Source organism: Lepidochelys kempii, chromosome 11 (assembly GCF_965140285.1).
Source record: "Lepidochelys kempii isolate rLepKem1 chromosome 11, rLepKem1.hap1, whole genome shotgun sequence".
Classification (NCBI taxonomy): domain Eukaryota; kingdom Metazoa; phylum Chordata; order Testudines; family Cheloniidae; genus Lepidochelys; species Lepidochelys kempii.
The window spans coordinates 28,656,810-28,676,419 of NC_136390.1; the positions used below are offsets into that span (position 1 = coordinate 28,656,810).

The 19,610-nt window shown below is 40.9% G+C and overlaps 1 protein-coding gene across 12 annotated transcripts in view; it reads left to right on the top strand.

Moving 5' to 3' along the window:
- Nucleotides 1-19,610, top strand: part of FMNL2 (formin like 2) — a 259,317-nt gene that overhangs the window by 230,045 nt on the left and 9,662 nt on the right. For 6 of the 12 annotated variants that reach the window (XM_073305475.2, XM_073305474.2, XM_073305478.2 and 3 more), the window contains 12 exons: nucleotides 1,479-1,580; nucleotides 3,690-3,996; nucleotides 4,505-4,678; nucleotides 6,826-6,846; nucleotides 10,903-11,027; nucleotides 11,679-11,881; nucleotides 13,866-14,100; nucleotides 15,366-15,434; nucleotides 15,604-15,684; nucleotides 16,569-16,698; nucleotides 18,557-18,720; nucleotides 19,424-19,525. In XM_073305475.2, the coding sequence (XP_073161576.1) occupies nucleotides 1,479-1,580; nucleotides 3,690-3,996; nucleotides 4,505-4,678; nucleotides 6,826-6,846; nucleotides 10,903-11,027; nucleotides 11,679-11,881; nucleotides 13,866-14,100; nucleotides 15,366-15,434; nucleotides 15,604-15,684; nucleotides 16,569-16,698; nucleotides 18,557-18,720; nucleotides 19,424-19,525 (1,713 nt within the window). The remainder of the gene's footprint in view (nucleotides 1-1,478; nucleotides 1,581-3,689; nucleotides 3,997-4,504; nucleotides 4,679-6,825; nucleotides 6,847-10,902; nucleotides 11,028-11,678; nucleotides 11,882-13,865; nucleotides 14,101-15,365; nucleotides 15,435-15,603; nucleotides 15,685-16,568; nucleotides 16,699-18,556; nucleotides 18,721-19,423; nucleotides 19,526-19,610) is intronic. The other 6 variants (XM_073305481.2, XM_073305484.2, XM_073305477.2 and 3 more) reach the window with 1 other exon arrangement.

The following is a 19,610-nucleotide window of genomic DNA, read 5'->3' on the forward strand; positions in this document are numbered from 1 at the left end:
AAAAACTAATTTACATATAAATTGCAGATTCCTTAGCAATATGGTACAAATAAATAGAGCAGATAAACATTCCATGCCATAAAAGTACAGTTAGAGTTTTGTGCGACTTCCAACACATTCACTAAGTATGTGTAAAGCAGAAGCAGACTGAGAAAGCAGGCATTTGGGATTATTTTAAATCTCTGAGCAGTAGGACTGTGTCTGATGCCGAAAGGAGATGGATAGAGAACAGATATGCACTTGGACTTCATAAAACAAACTGCTAGAGCCTCAAGAGGTAAAGGCTCAGGTGTGTTCGACTTGGCTCAGTAATGAGGACTGAAGTGTAGCATTACTCTGAGATGCACTGCTTGCTTTTAGTTTTTCCATGTCAGACATTTTTGGTATCAATTATTTTAGTCTTGAAAATATGACTTGCCTGTTTTAAAAATAAGTGTTTTCCTGACTTGAAAAATAACCCCCAAAGTCGTAACTTCAATCCAAATTTTGAACATTGGCTTGACATAGAACAAGTACATTCTTTCTCAAGAGCAATTAGAACTGACTATAATATTCTCTCCCTTAAAGTGCTATTTTGCTCTGAAAAATGCCTTGGAAAAAATGGTGCATTCTTATTTAATAGATCTGCTAACTATGAGTGTTTAGAGACATAATTGCTTACTTCAGTTACTAAAACAAGTTTTTTTCTGCCTTTTATTTCTATTTGCCCAACAAAATCTATTTGGCTATGCGAGTGAAGTCTTAAAATTCTCAAGTTCATGCTTTAACAGAATTGTTAATTATGTTCGTTCCAATTGCCGAATCTTTACCTCAAAGTTTGCAGAGATGCAGAAGTCAATTGCACATTACCACTTACAACACACCCCAGTTCAGTCAGAATTACAGTTTGGCTCTCAGATCCCATGTTAAGTTTGTAGGATCGGCAATTTACAAGAACAACACATTTTTATTTGTGAAATGAGCAAATCTGATCTGACAGTCATTGAAAGACAATAAACCTGGATCCTAGGGATGCAGATTCTACTTTGCAAAGTGAATGCAAAAATGGCATTGTGTGGTTCCCTGATTTTTGTGTCTCGGTGATTTCCAGATTAAATTTGCCCAGTTTATAAGTAAAGTGATAACTTCCTGACCGTTTTTTCAAAGTGGCCCAGCAGTCTTGCTTTCTTTGTAGGGTATCCTCTTCTTGAGCAGACTTGGTAAACTACAGTCTTACTGGGTTGGCTGCTGACCAGATTTAGCAGATGATGTTCAGATTTAACAGGACCATCAACAATACAGTTCATGCCCCATGGACCAAATAATGAAGTCCTTACTCAGTCAAAATTTCCATTGATTTCAGTAGGAGCTTTACTGAATAAGAACTTCAAGATTTGGCCCAGTGTCACTAGCTTACCAGGTACCACTTTTCCAGTTAGCGCTACTAATAGTGTTGATTGAGAAATCTCTTACCATCAATATCTTTTTTTCAATTGCAGTTATCGGAAAAACTGCAAGACACAGAGAATGAAGCTATGGCAAAGATTGTGGAACTGGAAAAGCAGCTTATGCAGAGAAACAAAGAACTGGATGTTGTTCGAGTAAGTGCGATGATGACATTCCAGACAGATGTCACATTCAGGAGAAAGAGCTCCATTTCATTTTGTATTTAGTATGGTATTCATTGTGTGAAATGGGAGTATGACAGTGAATCGTGATGCTTACACCTGGTTCAGACTTTATGGATTGAACTTTTCTAATGGCCTCTAACTTTGCACCCATAATCAATGGCAGGCGGATTTACTTGTGGGTACAAACAACAGAGGTTCGATATTTAACTCTCTGATTGCCTGGCCAAATCAGACATGTAGATGTCTAAACGTTATCATTCATATCTGCATTTAATTCTACCTATAGTTTTGCACACAGTTGATTGTGGGTGAAAATTACAGGCTGAATTAAAGCCTTCAAAAAGTTTGGGTGCATAGCATCAGTGGAGTTTCAGCAGGTGCCTTGCTTGTGTGTAGAGTCCAAACTCACTCCCTTCCTGGGGTATGGCTTCATTAGTACGGACATTAATCATATAAAATATAATTTAATAAAATATAAACTTCAACCCAAAACTTCTCCACAGGCTGGCTGCTTCTAGGCTTACTTCCTCCTGACTGCTCAGCTCACACACTAGATTCTCTCTCTCTCTCTTGCAAGAAATTAGCATCTCCCTTTTATCTGGGCAGGATAACAAGCTATCTATTTCAATGACTCAGCAGAGCCCATTAGCCTTTGCACAGCAAGATCGAGACTAGCTAACAAGCTGGGGTGTTTCAGGCAAACACTGTCAGCATATTCAGGCAACAAGACTTTCTTTCTCCATAGTATGTATCTAACCAAAGCTACATTATCTTAGGTTCCTTGCTGCACTTTATATCCATAGGTCTCATAGAGAGAATTATATTTATATAGGGAATGGAGCTACACCAATTTACACTAGCTGCGGATGTGACATATAATCTCCACAGCAGGTTGTGCGGGTGTTGCTAAAGAAATGGCAATAGGCAAGTTACATCACTATTAAATATTTTATCTCTCTTATATGTTTGTCTCATTTTGTAGATTGTTATGAAGTCTTTGGTCTCTGTTTTTTTTCCTGTCTGAAGTACATTAGATCGTAAGGAAACAGTTATATCATTGGTGTAGAGCAGGGTTTCTCAGACTTCATTGCACTGTGACCCCCTTCTGACAACAAAAATTACTACATGACCCCGGGAAGAGGGACTGAAGCCCAAGCCCCACCACCCCAGGCTGGGGAGCCAAAGTCCAAGCCCTGCCATCCTGGGGGGCGCCAAAGCTTGAGGGCTTCAGCCCTGGGTGGTGGGGCTCAGATTTTGGCTTCAGCCCCGAGCCCTAGCAAGTCTAATGCCAGCCCTGGCAACCTCATTTAAACGGGGTCACGACCCTTTCTGGGATCCCAATCCACAGTTTAAGAACCGCTGGTGTAGGGAACTATACCCGTATCAGGCAGGCAGCTAGAAGGACAGAATCAGGGCTTCAGAGCCCCTTAAAGGCTTTTGGCCATGCTATTGTGCGCAGCTACCTACACACTGATATGGGCCATTGGTCCCATATGTCCTGGACACTCGGGGATACAATCCCTGCCCCGGAATGTGAGCCTCAAGCATTCATCAGTTGCACAGGTCCCCAGTGGCCTTCCGAGAACACAGCCACCACTCCTAGGCAAGGCAAAGGGGAGAGACCAGGAGCAGGCTCAGCTCAGTTCCTTCTTTTACCAAGTGTCCAACATGTGCTCATAGGCAGGCCAGGCAGCTAGCAAGTGGACATGGAGCAAGCAAGGGAAGGCCACAGTTCGGCTGACATATGATCATCATACCATGCTATTTATTTAGGATTAACATAATCCTAGTAGTCTACATGGGATATATTTTAGCACTGATGTCCACAAATTCTATCTTAGTTCTCAGAGTTGAGATTCTTTATACAACTCATTCGTGTACACATTCTTAGTGCTAACATGGGGGGAAACGCAAAATGAACCCTCTTTTGGGCAAACGAAGAGGGATTGCTCTCATCAAAATGCTTTATCACTGAGCAGCAAGGGGCAATCCAGTGCCATGCTGTCATTCTATTTCTGGCTCAGCTCTATGCAGTCGTTTGAATGCAAGTAAATTCTTTACTTTTGGACAATTCTGCAGGAGATTTACAAAGATGCCAATACCCAGGTTCACACATTGAGAAAAATGGTCAAAGAAAAAGAAGAAGCCATCCAGCGGCAGTCAACCCTGGAGAAAAAGATCCATGAACTGGAAAAGCAAGGGACCATTAAAATTCAGAAGAAAGGTGATGGTGACATCTCTATTCTTCCTGTGGCTGTGGCCTCTGGGACACTGCCATCAGGGTCAGAAGCTACAGTTGGCGCATTTGTGGGACCAGTGACTGGGGCTACGTCTTCAGTACCGTTGCCGCCACCTCCACCCCCATTACCACCAACATCTGAGACAGGTGAGAAGTTTTACGACTCAAGGGGCAGGTGTGAGGTTGGAAGTTTATGGTGCAGCTCACTTTGCTTGATCTCCCTCACACTGGTTTCATGCTGGTTTAAGCACCATTGAGGGTGAAACTTAGGCTCCATGTCACACAACAGACATAGTCACGACAGTGAATATTCATGGATCCAACTTGACAAACCCAAGGAGTATTTGAACTCAGATGCAGAAAACAAAGTCTGCTATGATTAGAGCAGATGGTTTTGTTTCATTCTTTTTAATGAGATGCACACACTGGTATGTAGAGTGACTAGGGGCCAGATCATCGGCTGCTTTACATCAGCATCGGTCTGTTGAAGTCAGTGAAGCTACCAGCTTCAGTTTACACCCGCTGAGAAATCTAGCCCAGAGACATAATCTTTTGTGGCTTTTAATTCTCTCAGAGGTAATTCTTTGGTGGGTATTTGTTGTGTTCTGATTAATGCTTTCAGAGGCAAACATGTCTTTCCCCCTTCCTTTTGTAGTGCAAAACGGTCCTGTGACAGCACCTATGCCACCTCCGCCTCCGCCTCCACCTCTTCCTGGTCCAGCTGCAGAGACAGCCCCAGCTCCTCCACTGCCCCCCCCCCCACCACCGTCAGCACCCCCTCTGCCAGGAACAGCCTCTCCCACGGTGGTTTTCAACTCAGGGTTAGCAGGTAAAGCGGTGAAACTGACATGCGTGCCCCACCAGTGCTTTCTTCAAACTAATTACAAAAAAATCTAGCCATGCGGTTTGGAAGGAGCTCCATCAGAAAGTAACTTTTTTTTAAAATTAATAAATTAAAAAAAAATCAAATTGAGAGCATCCCCCGATGATGATAAAGCACAGAGAGAGACACCCCCTTACTGATCCCCGACATTCTACCCACCACTTGGAATAGCCGGAGTTTATAAAATTGCTAGTGTATTTTATGAAGGATTCCCCACTGCTGGTCCCTTCTCATATTATAATTAAAGCAGGTCAAAACGTTGTTTTCTTTTACAGAAAATGGCTTTTTTCAATAACACAAATTTTTCCAAAAATGTTTGTTTTTGTCAGAATCTTGCAGATTTTCTTCAGAATTCAATCATGTGTGGTTTAAAACCAAAAAACGAAATAAGATATATAATAATGGTTGCCAAAACCCAAAAATGTTTCAGGTTTGTTTTTTCAGTGAAAACCTGAACATTTTTGAAGAAAGTTGAACAAAAACGAAAACTTCTTTGGTTTAGTCGCAATTTTTTCTGGGAAAAGAAAGTCCTTGACCAAATCTAATTATATTATTTTTATGCCCTATTTGACTTATACTGAGTACCTCACCCAGCAAGTGAGTACTACTTGGTATCACCCCCAAGAGATCATGAGAGCACACTATAATTGCAGAAAGAGAAAAGCTGAGGAGTTCTGATTAATATATTTTTAAAACCGATTAAGTATTCCCACCCTTTGATCTTTTGTTTCCTTTGAAGGAGGAAAACTCTGAGAAGCAGAGTCACCATGGAACTAGTTTAAAAAAATAACACGCGTATAGCTGAGATTACTGATTAGGCTTTCCCTGGCAGGCTTATAAAAATAGTACTCCGATTTCAAAGCATGTGTGCTACTGTAATATTTCTTTGACCCCATATCTTCTTAGGCTAATAATATGCAAGGGGCTACAGTATGTGGTTTCCTTTCACCTTTCTCTTCCTGAAATTTGTCCCATATTCACACTCAGTCCTGTGTTGATAGGAAGAGTGAGCTGAGCAGAAGAGGGATTCTGATTTGGGGTTTATAATAGAATGGCTTTATAATGTCTGCTTGCCTGCCTGGCTGACCTTCTCTCTGTCCTTTTCCTTTTTTAATCTACAACTGTTGGCTTGATTTTGTCATTAGTCATAGACCGCCCTGTAAAGCTGGTGCTCAGTCAGCCTGCTCCATTTCTGTGTATTGTCTTTCTACAATTAATATTGTTTCCTTTGAGTCAAGTGTGATTTGGAGGAATATTATATGCCTCATGCTGCAGTGTGGCCCATTAAAATCCACTCAGTTCCCTGAGCAAAGCTCATTAATGAGAAGAAAAGGGTCCTCTGCAATGCTCAGGAATCTCATCACAGGGTTTACTTGATTTCTGGTGCCAGGTTTAAATCCTGTAGCGAGTGCTGAGAGTGTTGAACTACAGAAAATTACAGAGCTAGTTGGTGGATAGAAAATGACTGAGATAGGATTTACATATGGCATTTACGTGTGAGTAAGTATATTGCACACCAGTGTGATGGAGGTAGACTCCCTAAGTCTGTGAACTGGTTGGTTCTAGGAAGGAAAATAACCTGAACTCGATTTTGAAAGCTGCCTGAAATGGATACTGATGCCACCCTCACATATTTATTAATTCACAGCCAGCTGGAATTTAGTTAGCTTAGTCTGTGTTGCCAAGTACATGTCTCTGTGCATTGTATATGAGTGGGCCATGAGGTTTTCATTGTGAAGAAAAACTCAGTTGATTTGTACCTCTTATTTAAAAAGATAATTGTAGGATCCTGCCGCAGAGTTCTCCTATACTGTAGCTTACTATAATGTTCCTGACGTATTTTTGGGCCAGTGTAGTATAGAGGACTATTCTCTAGTATTTGTTCTTAAGGAAATCCACTGAGCCAAGGAAGATGAAAGTGTCAAATCTTGATAAAATGCCTACATAGAAAGGAACATTTCTCCCACTGCTTATTCGTACAATGTCATGTGATCACCTTATCATGATGTACTGGGAATTTGTGAATTGACGAATTATACTATTCTAACCATCACTAATTTTTTTTCTCTTTGTTCTTTCTGCTTCCGGGTAAGATGGGCCAATCAAGCTTTTCTGTAGGTTCTTGCCAACTATTTTAAGTATTTACACCCATTTCCTTTCTGTCCCTTTTGTGCTGTGACCTCCTCCTCCTCCTATTTGTGATTTTAATTTCAGGCTTGCTTAATTTTTACATTGTTTCTAGAGTGTGGAGCTGCTTGTTAATTACCTGAAAATGTCAACCAGGTGTGCAAACAACATAGGGAAAAGAGGGTTTATTTTAATGCCTTTGGACGTTGAAGTATGCACCTTCAGCAGGGCTGGCTCTAGGTTTTTTGCCACCCCAAGTGCAAAAAAAAAAAAAAAAAAAAAAAAAGCCAGAGTGCCGCCCCTTGAAAAGTGCCTCCCCAAGCATGTGCTTGGTTTGCTGGTGCCTAGAGCCGGCCCTGCCCGTCCCATAACTTTGTGCATGCTGTTGAACAGAATTATTGCTCAGTAGCAAGGTACTGATTTAGCAAAGCACTTAAGCAGATGCCTAAGCCCCATCAACTTCATTTGGGTCCCACTCACTGACTTCAGTGGTATTAAGCCCATGTGTAATGGGGTTTCCACTCACTGTTAGTGCTTCTCCTCTTGTCTAGATCCGGGAAAGAAGCTCTATCAGAGTCAAGTGCACCTTTCTGCCCTGTCTGTGATAGTCTGCCAAGTCACCATATAGTCCACTTCTTCCAGGGTTATGAAGTCCAACAGGACCACTGTCCAAATGCCTTTTCTGGATGTTGTTCTGCTCCAGCTCAGGACTCTGTTCCACTATAGCAGTGACTGTAGGGGAACCTGGGCCCACCCCCTACACCAGGCTCCAGTCCAAGGACCCTATAACCAGCAATCCAGGTCTGCTCTGTCCCTATCCCTGTTGCTGTTTCCCTGGGCTCCTTCTTACCCAGCCTCTCTCTTGCCATTTGTCTGTTTCTGTGATTATCACTGGAGGCCACTCTACTCCCCATTGCTACTTCATCCCCTCCTAGCCTCTTGCTAGACTCCTTACTTCAGGGCAGAATCTCAAGACTTATTCTCCCCGTGGATTTCCTCCATGTCCCTGATGACTTCCCTCATCCCAGGGAGTGACTGCAGCCTCCTTCTGCTTTCAGCCTCTTAGCTTTATAGTGCTGTTCCAGCCTTCCCCAACTGGGCTTCACTGTTAGTTAACCCTGGCCCTCCCTCTCCCAGGTGAAGCCAGGGAACCTAATTGACCTCTCAGGCCTTTGTTAACCCCATTAGGGCTGGTGTGGGGTGCACACCCCATCACACTGTGCTTAAGTGTTTTGCTGAATAGGATTGGAGTAAATCCCCTGCTTAAGTGCTATGCTGAATCAGGGCTCTCAGCCTGTAAAGCCTCTCTTGGGGTCTATTCCCCACTCAAGATCCTGTAACTGTTGAAGTCAGTGGCGGAACTATCATTGACTTCAATGTGTGTGGGATCAAGTCTCCAGATTGCATGCATAATTGCTGTTTAATTGATGGCATTACTCATATACCTCAAGGAAAGAGTAGGGTGTTACCTTACACATTTAAACCTGGTTCTGTAACAAAGGCAGGGAATACTTTTGTTCCATTTAGTATAGCTTCTCTTAGAGCTGGGCAAGTAATTCACAGTGAATCATTTATTCATAAATGTAGTTTCTTTTTCTGTGTCGGTTTCTGATTTTGTCACTATTCCAGGTATTTATTATTCTAAATTCTTCATCAAGTAATTCTTGCAATTGTGTTGTAAGCAGTTCATTGCATTTGCTGGTCAAACTTGATTGACTAGTGTTTGATTTGTGTTCCTCCATCCTGACTGGATGACTATAACTCTGGCAATCACGTTTCCATGTGAATACTCAAATTTACAAATTCAAATTTTATTTTGTGAATGCTCTCTGTTGTCCACTTAAAATTCAGTGTTTCTACAACTATTCCTGCCAGTAAGCTCGTTCCTTAGAATGTCCATGGAAAGTGAACACAAAAAGGACAACAGACACAGAAGAAGTGAATTCTTCTAAAAATTTGAATCAGAGAAAATGAGAGACACGAATGAGAGAAAAATGTTTGTATCATTTGCCCAGCTCTAAAGCACAAGAGGAGAGTGAAGTCTGAAAAAGATGGTCTCTGTCCTGGAAAACAGTACATGGAAGAGTACTGATGAGAGACAAACTGATTCCCTTTTTTCTTTCATGCTCAAATGTTATAGCTCAGAGTGTAACCTGACCATGTGGGTGGGACTGGGAAGAAATCTGCTGCTCATACAGCATTGCACAATTGTCTAGCTATGCTATCGAGTGTGTCGGGGGATATAGAGGGAAACTAGTATATCTGTCTTGGAAGAAGAGATGTGTTCAAAACAGAACTCCGTATGTGAACAACCCTGAACTTTGGGACAGTTTACATCTGGATCAGAATTTTACAGTTTGAAACTACCTGTATTTGGAAGTATTATATATAGGACACTGCTGGAGATGGTCTGGACTTCTGTCGCTCTATTACCTCAATTTGTTTCAATGGACCAGATGACAGTTTTACAGGTTAAATGGCTTTTTCCAACACTGGGGGAATAAAAAGCAGGGTTTCTCTCTTTCTGAGTGTAGCCTGAAAAGAATTTAATTGTTCACTCCACATTTGAAAATAACTTAACCACATTAATGAACAAACTATAATGATCATCACAAACTCTTAGTGATTGGCTGGGCCTCTAAATCTCAGAAACAATGAAAAGCAAGTTACCAAAGTAACCAATCTACTTGAGATCATTTAGAAATACTGGGGTTTCACTGGTTTTTTTTTTTTGGCAATTTGACCTCTCTCTTATATGGCTTAATTAACCAAATTATCTGTACCATGGGATGTTTGAGGTTAGAAGGACCTGCAGTGAGTCACTGACTCCATACCTCTATATCGTCTTTTATTAATGTTTAGAATTACTATCCTTAGATGCCTGTCTAATCTTAGATATCTCCAGTGATGGAAGCGCCAGAGCCCTCCTTGGTAGCTTGTTCCACTGCCTAATTATTCTCAGGGTTATAAAGTTTTTCCTAGCAATTAACCTACATTTTCCCTGCCCCAACTTTAGCCTATTACTTCTTCTTCTGTGCTCGTTCACCAATGAGGATTAATTGGTCCCATCTTCTATAGCATCCCTTCAAAGTTACTTTAAAAGATTTATTGGTGCTGCACAATCAGAGAAGGCAAAAGCATTTGTTACCCCAAGATATAATTGTGCTAAAATTGGAGACTGGCTTTTATGTGCTTTAAAATACAGACAAACTCAGGCTTGTGTGAAACAGTAGAATCCCTTCCCAACAGGCTATGGAAGCCTCTGTTCCCTTGTAACAAAATCTTTGTAAAAGGGCTTCTCTTTCCCTTGTCACACACTACTGATTGAATCCTCTGCTAGACAGAGGACTCACTTTTAGCTGAATCCTCAGCTACAATCCCCTCTCTCGGTTTAATCAAAAGGATGTACGTCTTCAGCTAGCACCTCTAGCTGTTGCTAAAAGCCTTAGTCATAGTGCCGCTGCCTTGATGTCAGCTTGAACAACTTTATCTACAGCACTGATTATTAAAAGTAAGGTAGTAAGGACTGAACAACATCACACACCAGCAGCCCAGGACTGCAAGGTACTGAGCATGCACAATCCGCATTAACATCAACGGGACTTGAGGGTGTTCAGCACCTCCCATGACCTGATGTTACATCCAGAAATGGGATGTCCTCTGGGAGAACAGAACTCAAGTCACATACCATTTTATCCATTTCCTACACTGGTTAAAAATTATTTTGGTTTCTAAACCAGGCCAGAACAATATTAAGAACACACTATATTAGCGTAACACATTTGCTTTTGTGAAATTTTCTTAATCTCCAGCTTCCACTAAAGGTATGTGAATGCCGGGTATAAAACAGCTGAATAAAATCTCTCTCTGCTGTTTGTCCGTCACGGCAGCATAATCTTTTCAGGCTTTTAAAAGTGTTTATTTAGCCCCACTGGTTCTTCCTCCAGTGCTGAAGTGCCATCTGCAAAAACCTGTGTCTGGTTGCTCCAGATGTTTCTCAATTCTTCCAGCATTTGTAATTTCATTCTCTTTGGTGTCTTTAGCTGTGAAAATCAAGAAGCCAATCAAGACAAAGTTCCGCATGCCTGTCTTTAACTGGGTAGCTCTCAAACCCAATCAAATTAATGGGACAGTCTTCAATGAAATTGATGATGAAAGGATCCTGGAGGTATGAATGCTGCATATTGTGTTTTGCTTCTCAGTACTATGTGCAGTGTAAGTGAATGTACAGCTTTGCAAAGACAGATCATCGTAGGAATTATTTCTGAAAGTTATTGTTTGTGTTGTTAAATAGGAATAGTTTCAGCTGCTTGAGATCCCCAGTAAAAGGGCATGAAATGGCTTTCAGTTTACCCCAGCCGAGAATCTGGGCCAAACTGACTATAAAAGTGTCCGTCTTTGATTGAAACAAATGAATCAAGATGGTCGATAGCATTTTCCCAATATAAACATGCTGATGCCATTTATGGGATGCAGGATCCAGTAGGTTGCTGAGTGCTGTTGAAGGAGAGTTGCAGCATCAGTGTAGTAGGGTTGAGCACTCAGCTTTTGGATAGTATACACGAGGCTATAGATGGTAGAAGGATGAGTAAAAAGCTGAAAAATCTTTTGACCTTAATTTCACAAAATCACATGCTATAACACTATTATAATGTTTCTGCAGACTATTGTCGGCAAGGGTGGATGTGCGTATATCAACATAGTGTGGCATATACCTACATACTCAGTCTGAAAGTCTTCCTGTGGAATTCTGAGAAAACTCTGGACAAGTGCAATTTAAAAAAAATATTTTTGTGGGGGGGATTTCTTTCCTTTTTAGGATTTAAATGTGGATGAATTTGAAGAAATATTCAAGACAAAAGCTCAAGGTCCAGCCATTGATCTTACTTCAAGCAAACAAAAGATAACTCAAAAAGGGTCAAACAAAGTCACATTATTGGAAGCAAACAGGGCCAAAAATCTTGCCATCACTTTAAGAAAAGCTGGAAAGACTGCAGATGAGATATGCAAAGCTATTCAGGTGTAAGTGCAAAACTTGTCGATGGAGCAATCATATTTAAGATTTACTCTGCTTTTTGGTAATCGGCATACATAGAAAATCTGGTTTTGAATTGGCAGATAATACAAAGGTTTTTGCAGCTGCAAAACATTCAAGAATAAGGATCCCCCACAAGTCATTGATTGCATTCCCCCTAGATGTGTTAACCTGCAATTTTATGATATCACTCTGTAGGACAGTGCAAATTATCTTAGAATTTTTAAAAAAAAACTAATTAATAGTTCTTAAAAGAATGCCATCAACGTAATTCACATATGACTCCTATTATGCTGCATTTCCTATAATAACTGAAAATTAAAAGCAAGCCTGAGACAAGTATGGTAAATATTAAGAATAGGTGAAAAGTTTAGTTTTTGCTATAATGTCTGGATTTAATCCACATGCATTGAATACAGTTTTAATGGTATTGTTTATGTAATGATTAGACACAATGCCAAATGCAAAAATGATACAAGTGTGTACTACCAATCTTAATGAAGGAATGTAGTTTCATGTCCTGCTTCATAAGATTCATCATGCACTTTAAGGGTACGTCTACACAGCAATTAAACACCCGCAGCTGGTCCAGGTCTTGGGCTACAGGACTGTAAAACTGCTGTATAGATGTTCAGGCTTGGGCTGGAGCCTGAACTTTGGGACTCTGAAAGGTGGGGAGAGTCCCAGAGCCCAGGCTCCAGCCCGAGCCCAGACATCTAGCCCCACAGCCAGAGCCCCACAAGCCTGAGTCAGCTGACCCAGGCCAGGCGCAGCTGTGCCCCGGGTCTTTATTCCAGTGTAGATGTACCCTAAGATACATTCCAGTTCACTTTCTTTAGTCTTTGGAACATATTGGAGATGATTACTTGCCTGTCAAAGCCAACATTTTGTTAGGCTAGAGTACTCATTTATTACTTCACTTTTCCCAAGTTAGACTCGAAAGTGTTAGCGTTTGCAGCCATGATGAGCATCTAATGTTTCTCTGTATGAGAACACCTCAGACATAGGTTTGGATGTTCAGACAAACATTGATTCATTCTTCTAATCTGGCCAAATACTAACATACTCTCAATCTGATGCTGCAGATCTAACTTTGTAGGTTACAAGATCCTTGTCCTTTTACACAAAATTAGTATCTTCTCTTCCCTGCTTTCATACTCCAGTATCTTATAGTTGGGGATCACCAGGGCTTCCCCCATTCTGCAGCCAGTAGGTCAGTTCCTTGCTTTGTCCGGCACTGCTGTGTTCTGCTTGGTCAGCCATTTCCTTATTCACACAAGCCTTGGTCTTGAAAGTCTTTGTGTGCTGCACAGCAGAGTGGCAAGGTGTTTGCTTTCCATGGATGTGAGAGTGGAGGCTTAGAAGTGAGCAACAATAAGATTGTGAGTCCTCTGCACCCACTGGTTTACTTGTAAATGCTCAAAATAAACATAAGGTCTAGCCATGGCTGAAAAATGGCCATATCTGAGGTAATGTGAAATTAAGTGTGGTCCTCATCATGTTAAAGATGTTACCACACGTCCCCCTTTAAGACTTACTGAGTAACGTGGCAACCAGGCAGCAACATTCACATTAATACAGCTTCAGTTACCAAGCTTATTGCTTTGAACATGTGCTTATACATTTAGCACTCTGCATATGCATTACACAGGATCGAGCCCTCCCAGCCCCGCACACCCAGAACAATAAAAATGGAGGCCCAAGGCTTCACTGTAAGCAATGCATGACCTAGTCAGCATCAGAGGCCACCAGTGTGTCAGGGATGGCAGGAAACTCCTCAGGTTTATTTTTATTGTCCCAGGCTTGTGTATGGCACAGGCCTCCAGGAGTCATGTGCTCTGCCCATTTGAATAGGGATCTTGGGGAAGGCAGGTTGCTGCCGTTTGGTTGGCTTTGCCAAAGCAGACAGGCCTGTCATATTTGGTGAGTCCTTTTTATAACACCAAGCTTTCTGTATTTGTTATGATATAGATTTGACCTGAAGACGTTGCCAGTAGATTTTGTCGAATGTTTGATGCGATTCTTGCCCACTGAGAACGAAGTGAAAGTGTTACGGCTCTATGAGAGGGAGAGGAAACCTCTTGAGAACCTGACTGATGAAGATCGGTTCATGATGCAATTCAGTAAGATTGAGAGGCTGATGCAGAAGATGACCATCATGGCCTTCATAGGCAACTTTGCAGAAAGCATCCAAATGCTGACACCGGTAAGTGAGCCACAAGCGATAGAGCAAAATAAATTAGCGTTGAATGAATTCTAAGGTGTGCAGCCGTTAGGGCTTCCCAAGTGGAACTCAGGTTGTCATTCCAACACTCTGCATCACTTTTTAAGATACTTAGAAGAAACCTTCTTTCTATTTTACTTCACCATCTAGGTATAGCCGATCAGCAAATTTTCCTTGGAAAATATTTTCAAAGAGAAAAGAGGAAAAAAATCTCAATCAAAATGTTCACCAAAAAAAACTGTTTCATGTTTTTCAGTCAGTTCTCTATCTATCTTAGGGTTAGGAATTTGACTCTAATGACCACAGTTTAGTTTACGCCTTGCCTCATGGGCTCTAAACACTACATCCACAATGATTTTCAGGAGTCTAGCTCTGTGAAGCCAGGTACCTTGGAGTTGTGTGGTGTCATAAACCCTTTGCAGATCCAGCAGAGATATGTTAAAGATAGATGGAAGATATGAATATCATGATGAATCATTGAAGTTCTTGAGAGGAAAGGAAAAAGAAATAAAACCAAATCAAACCGAACAATTTTCTAGCTATGATTATAATTTAATATTGTTATTGCAGTGGTGCCCAGTGTCCTTGGATAGGGCCAGGACCCCCCAGAATTGGTAACATCAATGCTTTTTACGTAACCCAGTAGAAATGATTTATAGCATTTCCATTCATAGTACAGAAGAGAGTGACTATAGTATTTAATAGGTTACATTTCTAATTTTTAAAGATTGTCATCTAAGATATGCCTGCAAAATTTGTGCATTTGTGTCTGCAAACTCCACATCTCTGTATGCAAATACAGGCTCAGATTTTACAGACACAGTTTAGATGACAGTCTGTGTCCCAAAATGTTCATAATGCTTCTTTTTATTTTACACTTTTAAGAATTTAAAAGTGGTTTTAATATAGAAATCATATTGTTTGACTCATTAGCTGAAACTGACGATGAGTTAATGATGTCGTGCTATCTATACTGGTATTTTCCTAAGGCCTGTTCCACATAATTTGATACATCTTTCATTGTCATAAAGAGCATGGCACTGTAGAACCACGCTTGCATTTTATTTTATTCTACATTAAGCCTGCAATGCATGTGAACAACTTGAAATCCATACACAGAGGGAAAGGAGAATATTCATGTCAAGATCCCCATCGTGCAGATCCAAGAGTAGAATTTGAGTGCTGACTTTTGCCTTGCATTTAACGTTTTATATGTGTTAACTACACCTCTTCTTATTTGCTTTTAGCAACTCCATGCAGTAATAGCAGCATCTGTCTCAATAAAGTCATCCCAAAAGCTCAAGAAAATACTGGAGGTAAATACAATTTTATTTACATACACATGTACTTTAAATGAGATAATCAATGCTGTTCCTCCCCGCATACCGGAATATATCTACCTACTTATGTTAGAAACTCACCATTCAAAGATATCGAGTGGCATGCATATGTATTGACTATTACCCCTTTCTCTCACTCTGGCAGATAATCTTGGCGCTTGGTAACTATATGAACAGCAGTAAAAGAGGAGCAGTTTATGGATTTAAACTACAAAGTTTAGATCTGGTGAGTAGAAGAATGACAACTTGGCTGGAAGCTAGCTTTGGTGGGGAGGGTGCCTGCTACTCAGTTCTTCACCTCCACCCAGTTCATAAAAATACATGTTAATGACAGCCTTGCAATGGACCATGCATGTCATTCAGTTGAGAGACAAGGTGGGGGAGCGAATATCTTTTATTGGACCAACTTCTGTTGGTGAGAGAGACAATTCATTAATTAATTGGAGGACCTGTGCTTAGATGGTTTCTGGCTTGGTGGAAGAAGGGTGGTGATGGGATAGATGGGTGAAATAAAAATAGAAGGGGTTCAGGGGCTGTAGTGAAGGTTTAAATGTCTTCAGTCATATGTGACATGAGATTGGCTGCTAATCCATCACAACTCCAGCTCAGAGTTTGGGACAATTATCAGTCACTGCCGAAGACAACAGACAGTATAGCAGATCAGGTTGGCTGTGCATTAGCAGAGCTGTATGGGGAAAGCTCTCACAGCATCAGCCTACACTCTGCCTGGCTTTAGCTAGTACTACCCCTCGCCCATCTGTCAAGAGAACTAATGTTTGGCAAGTCCCACCCAGCTTTTAAAACAACAGTGGAAAGACAGATCAGAGTGAACAGGTGGGAAATAGGCAATGAGTAGATGCATAGTGGATGCCAACTGCATTTTAAAATATGACTACATTGAATAGTAAGAACAATTTGATTTGGGAACCTACTTACTCCCATGTTAGTCTCAAAAGACATGCCTCTAATTTGTAGACCAAACTTTCTCAGCATTCCTTAATTATTTTTGTGTTTCCCCATCTAATAAAGTATCAGTTCAGTCAACAGATAATTTATAGCCTGGCCTTTACCACACCTCAATCCAACAGTTTCCTTGCCTTTTGCTTGTAGCTGTTAGACACAAAGTCAACGGACAGAAAACAAACGCTGTTGCACTATATATCCAACGTTGTGAAAGAGAAGTATCACCAAGTATCCCTCTTTTACAATGAGCTTCATTACGTGGAGAAAGCTGCTGCAGGTACTGTGACCAGTGTTGCCCTTGTTAGTATGTGAACCAGGTTCTGATGTATTTTATCCTCCTATCCCCATGAGCTGTTCAAGAGAAAGATCGGAAGTTTAATTTGTAGGGCAGTTAGGACTGTGATGAAGCCCCTTTTTGGGGGATGACATCAAATGTAGGGTGCCAGATAAAGGTTGGATAAATATGAATGTGGAGGATACATTCATGTCACAGAACTATTATATTTGACGTTTTTATACTTTTATTCTTATTTCTATTGTGATAACACCTAGAGGTGCCCGGTCATGGACCAAGACCCCATTGTGCTAGGCATGAACAAAAAAATAGGCCTTACCCCAAAGAGCTTACAACCCTTAATACTTTAAAATGGGTCATCGAAGAAACAGCAGCCACTCCCTTAGGGAAGCACCAATTGTTTGGATTAGAATTTGCACTGTTAAAACAATACAAAGTTAAAAGACTACAGATCAACATTAGTATTACAAGCACAATGTGCTCGTTAGCTTTCCACAATGACGTCTAATGTCTGAGTCCTTGAGGTCTGCCATAATAGGAGAATACCAAGGAATCAGTCAATGGAGCTAGCTATCAAGGACTCAGTAATGCCATTGGATGTCAGCTGTAAAGGATTTGATCTGAATATACCTGCAGATGTATGAAAGCAAAGGATAAGCATGGGACCAGCACAAGATCTGTACACAAGGCTCTTTGATGATAACTTTTAAAGCAACCACTGTGTAAATTACACTTTTTCAGGTCATGGCTCTAAGACTATCTGTGCATTCAAGATACTTTTGATATAGATGTCACACTTAATTGTAAAATATTTCTGTGGTCTTTTGTTGTGGGCAATAGTTCACGTGCATCCTCTTCTTTCATTTGAATAGGGATTATGGAAGCGGCATCCCCACTCTGCATCACAAATAGAGTGGGCGACTAATGTCATATTTCTGCAAATATTTATATTTCCCCCATGCTTGTATACCTTTTCTCTTCATTTTGGCCATGCTTGTGTACCTTTTCTCTTCTCTTTCTATGAACATGCAAATGACCAAGATTTACTGGTCCACATGGTCACAGAAAGTGAGTTTCAGACCTGTGAGAGTGAGTAGTCACAGACACCAAACTTCGCACTCTTCCCAGAAGTGCTGGTGTGAAATCCAGCCAGCAAACAGATGCAATGTAACCTCTCAGTGTGAATACCGAATACTTGCAGAGAATTTTTCAAGATCAGTATAGAGTTTAAGAAAATGTGAATAACAAATACATTTCAGGACACTGATTGTGAGCTGCTTGTGGATATTACATAAGTAAAAAAAGAGCCTATATTTGTTGAAGAAGCTATTCAGCATCAGTTACACAACTGTAATCTCAAATGAGCAGTTTAAATTGCTGTCCAGCAGGATTCTGATATTTAAACTACAACTCGTTAGCCTTCAGTAGATTTTAGGAATACATTTTAAACACAGGGAAGAGAAAACTAAGTGCTGTGTTCTGTGCATTAGTGGGTGCTCTGTATATGCTGTGTGCTTGTATGGATGAAACTGACCCGCATACAAGAGTGTCTGAACAGTCAGTTATTTTCGGTGCTACCATTTGGAAATGCACCAAAGCATTTATGAATTTTTATCCCAAGCTAAGACAAGTCAAAATCCTGATGAGCAATTTCTAATTATACGGGGCAATCTGTGGCTTAATATTTACCAAGTTACCAACTCTGAGATCCTGTGTTATAGCCTGGATTTATGAAACACTTCTCATTAAGGAGTTAAGAATGTTTGAATTTAAGCCTATAGTAGAGTGTTTGTGTCACTCTCGCTACAAAAACACTTCAGCATTTTTGTTTATTTCTTAGTGTCCCTTGAAAATGTCCTGTTGGATGTCAAGGAGCTCCAGCGAGGCCTGGACCTGACAAAGCGAGAATACACCATGCACGACCACAATACAATGTTGAAGGAATTCATTCATAACAATGAAGGAAAACTAAAGAAACTGCAGGATGATGCAAAAATAGCCCAGGTATACTTTTTAATCCCAGTCCCTGCCAAGGTGACGTAGAGACCAAGCAAGAAGAATCTGGAAACCCAGGAATTCCTGACTGTTCAAGAGGATATAACCTTCAGCAAACTGTAGCATGGCTGAGGAGATTCAGGGTTACTTGAGTTCCTCTCCAGTCTTTACCAGTGCTCACTGAAGTGATGACATAATATTGAGGTTATTACCTACTTTCCTCTCTATAGTCATCATCTAGCCAAGCTATGCATATTTGCTTATATTAATATTTCCCTGAAGTCCATCCTCCTAGCCTCCTAATCAATCTTGTCACTCTTCTCTAAACACTTCGGTAATGTTATGCCATTTCTCCTCTGACAAACTTTTCCAACCACCCTGAAAGAAACTTTCAGAAGTGCAGCTTCCTTTTTCCAGGCACATTTGACTCTCTGAAATTCTCTGCCTACAAATGAATTACAGCTGCAAAGCTGAGCACTTCTGCCCAATTTACTATGTGTGCGCACACATCACGTCATGCGAGGTGCAAAGATCTCTCACATTTATACCCACAGTTCATTTTGTGGATACACAAATGCAGACGCAAATCTTGCAGGTACAGATTTCACACCCAAAAAGGGAGGCTGAGAATACATCCCTTTACGACATTCTGTAAATGGGCAATAGCTCGTTTTTAAGATGCGAAGCTGAGTGAAAAATGTGCTTCTTACAGGATGCCTTTGATGATGCTGTGAAATATTTTGGGGAGAATCCCAAGACAACTCCCCCATCCGTCTTCTTCCCAGTCTTTGTCCGATTTGTGAAAGCCTACAAGGTAAGCAGACATACATTTTGCTTCTTACTACACTTCTGAATATGGCAAGTCTGCTAAATGTGGCCCATAGCTTTCTCCAGTGCAG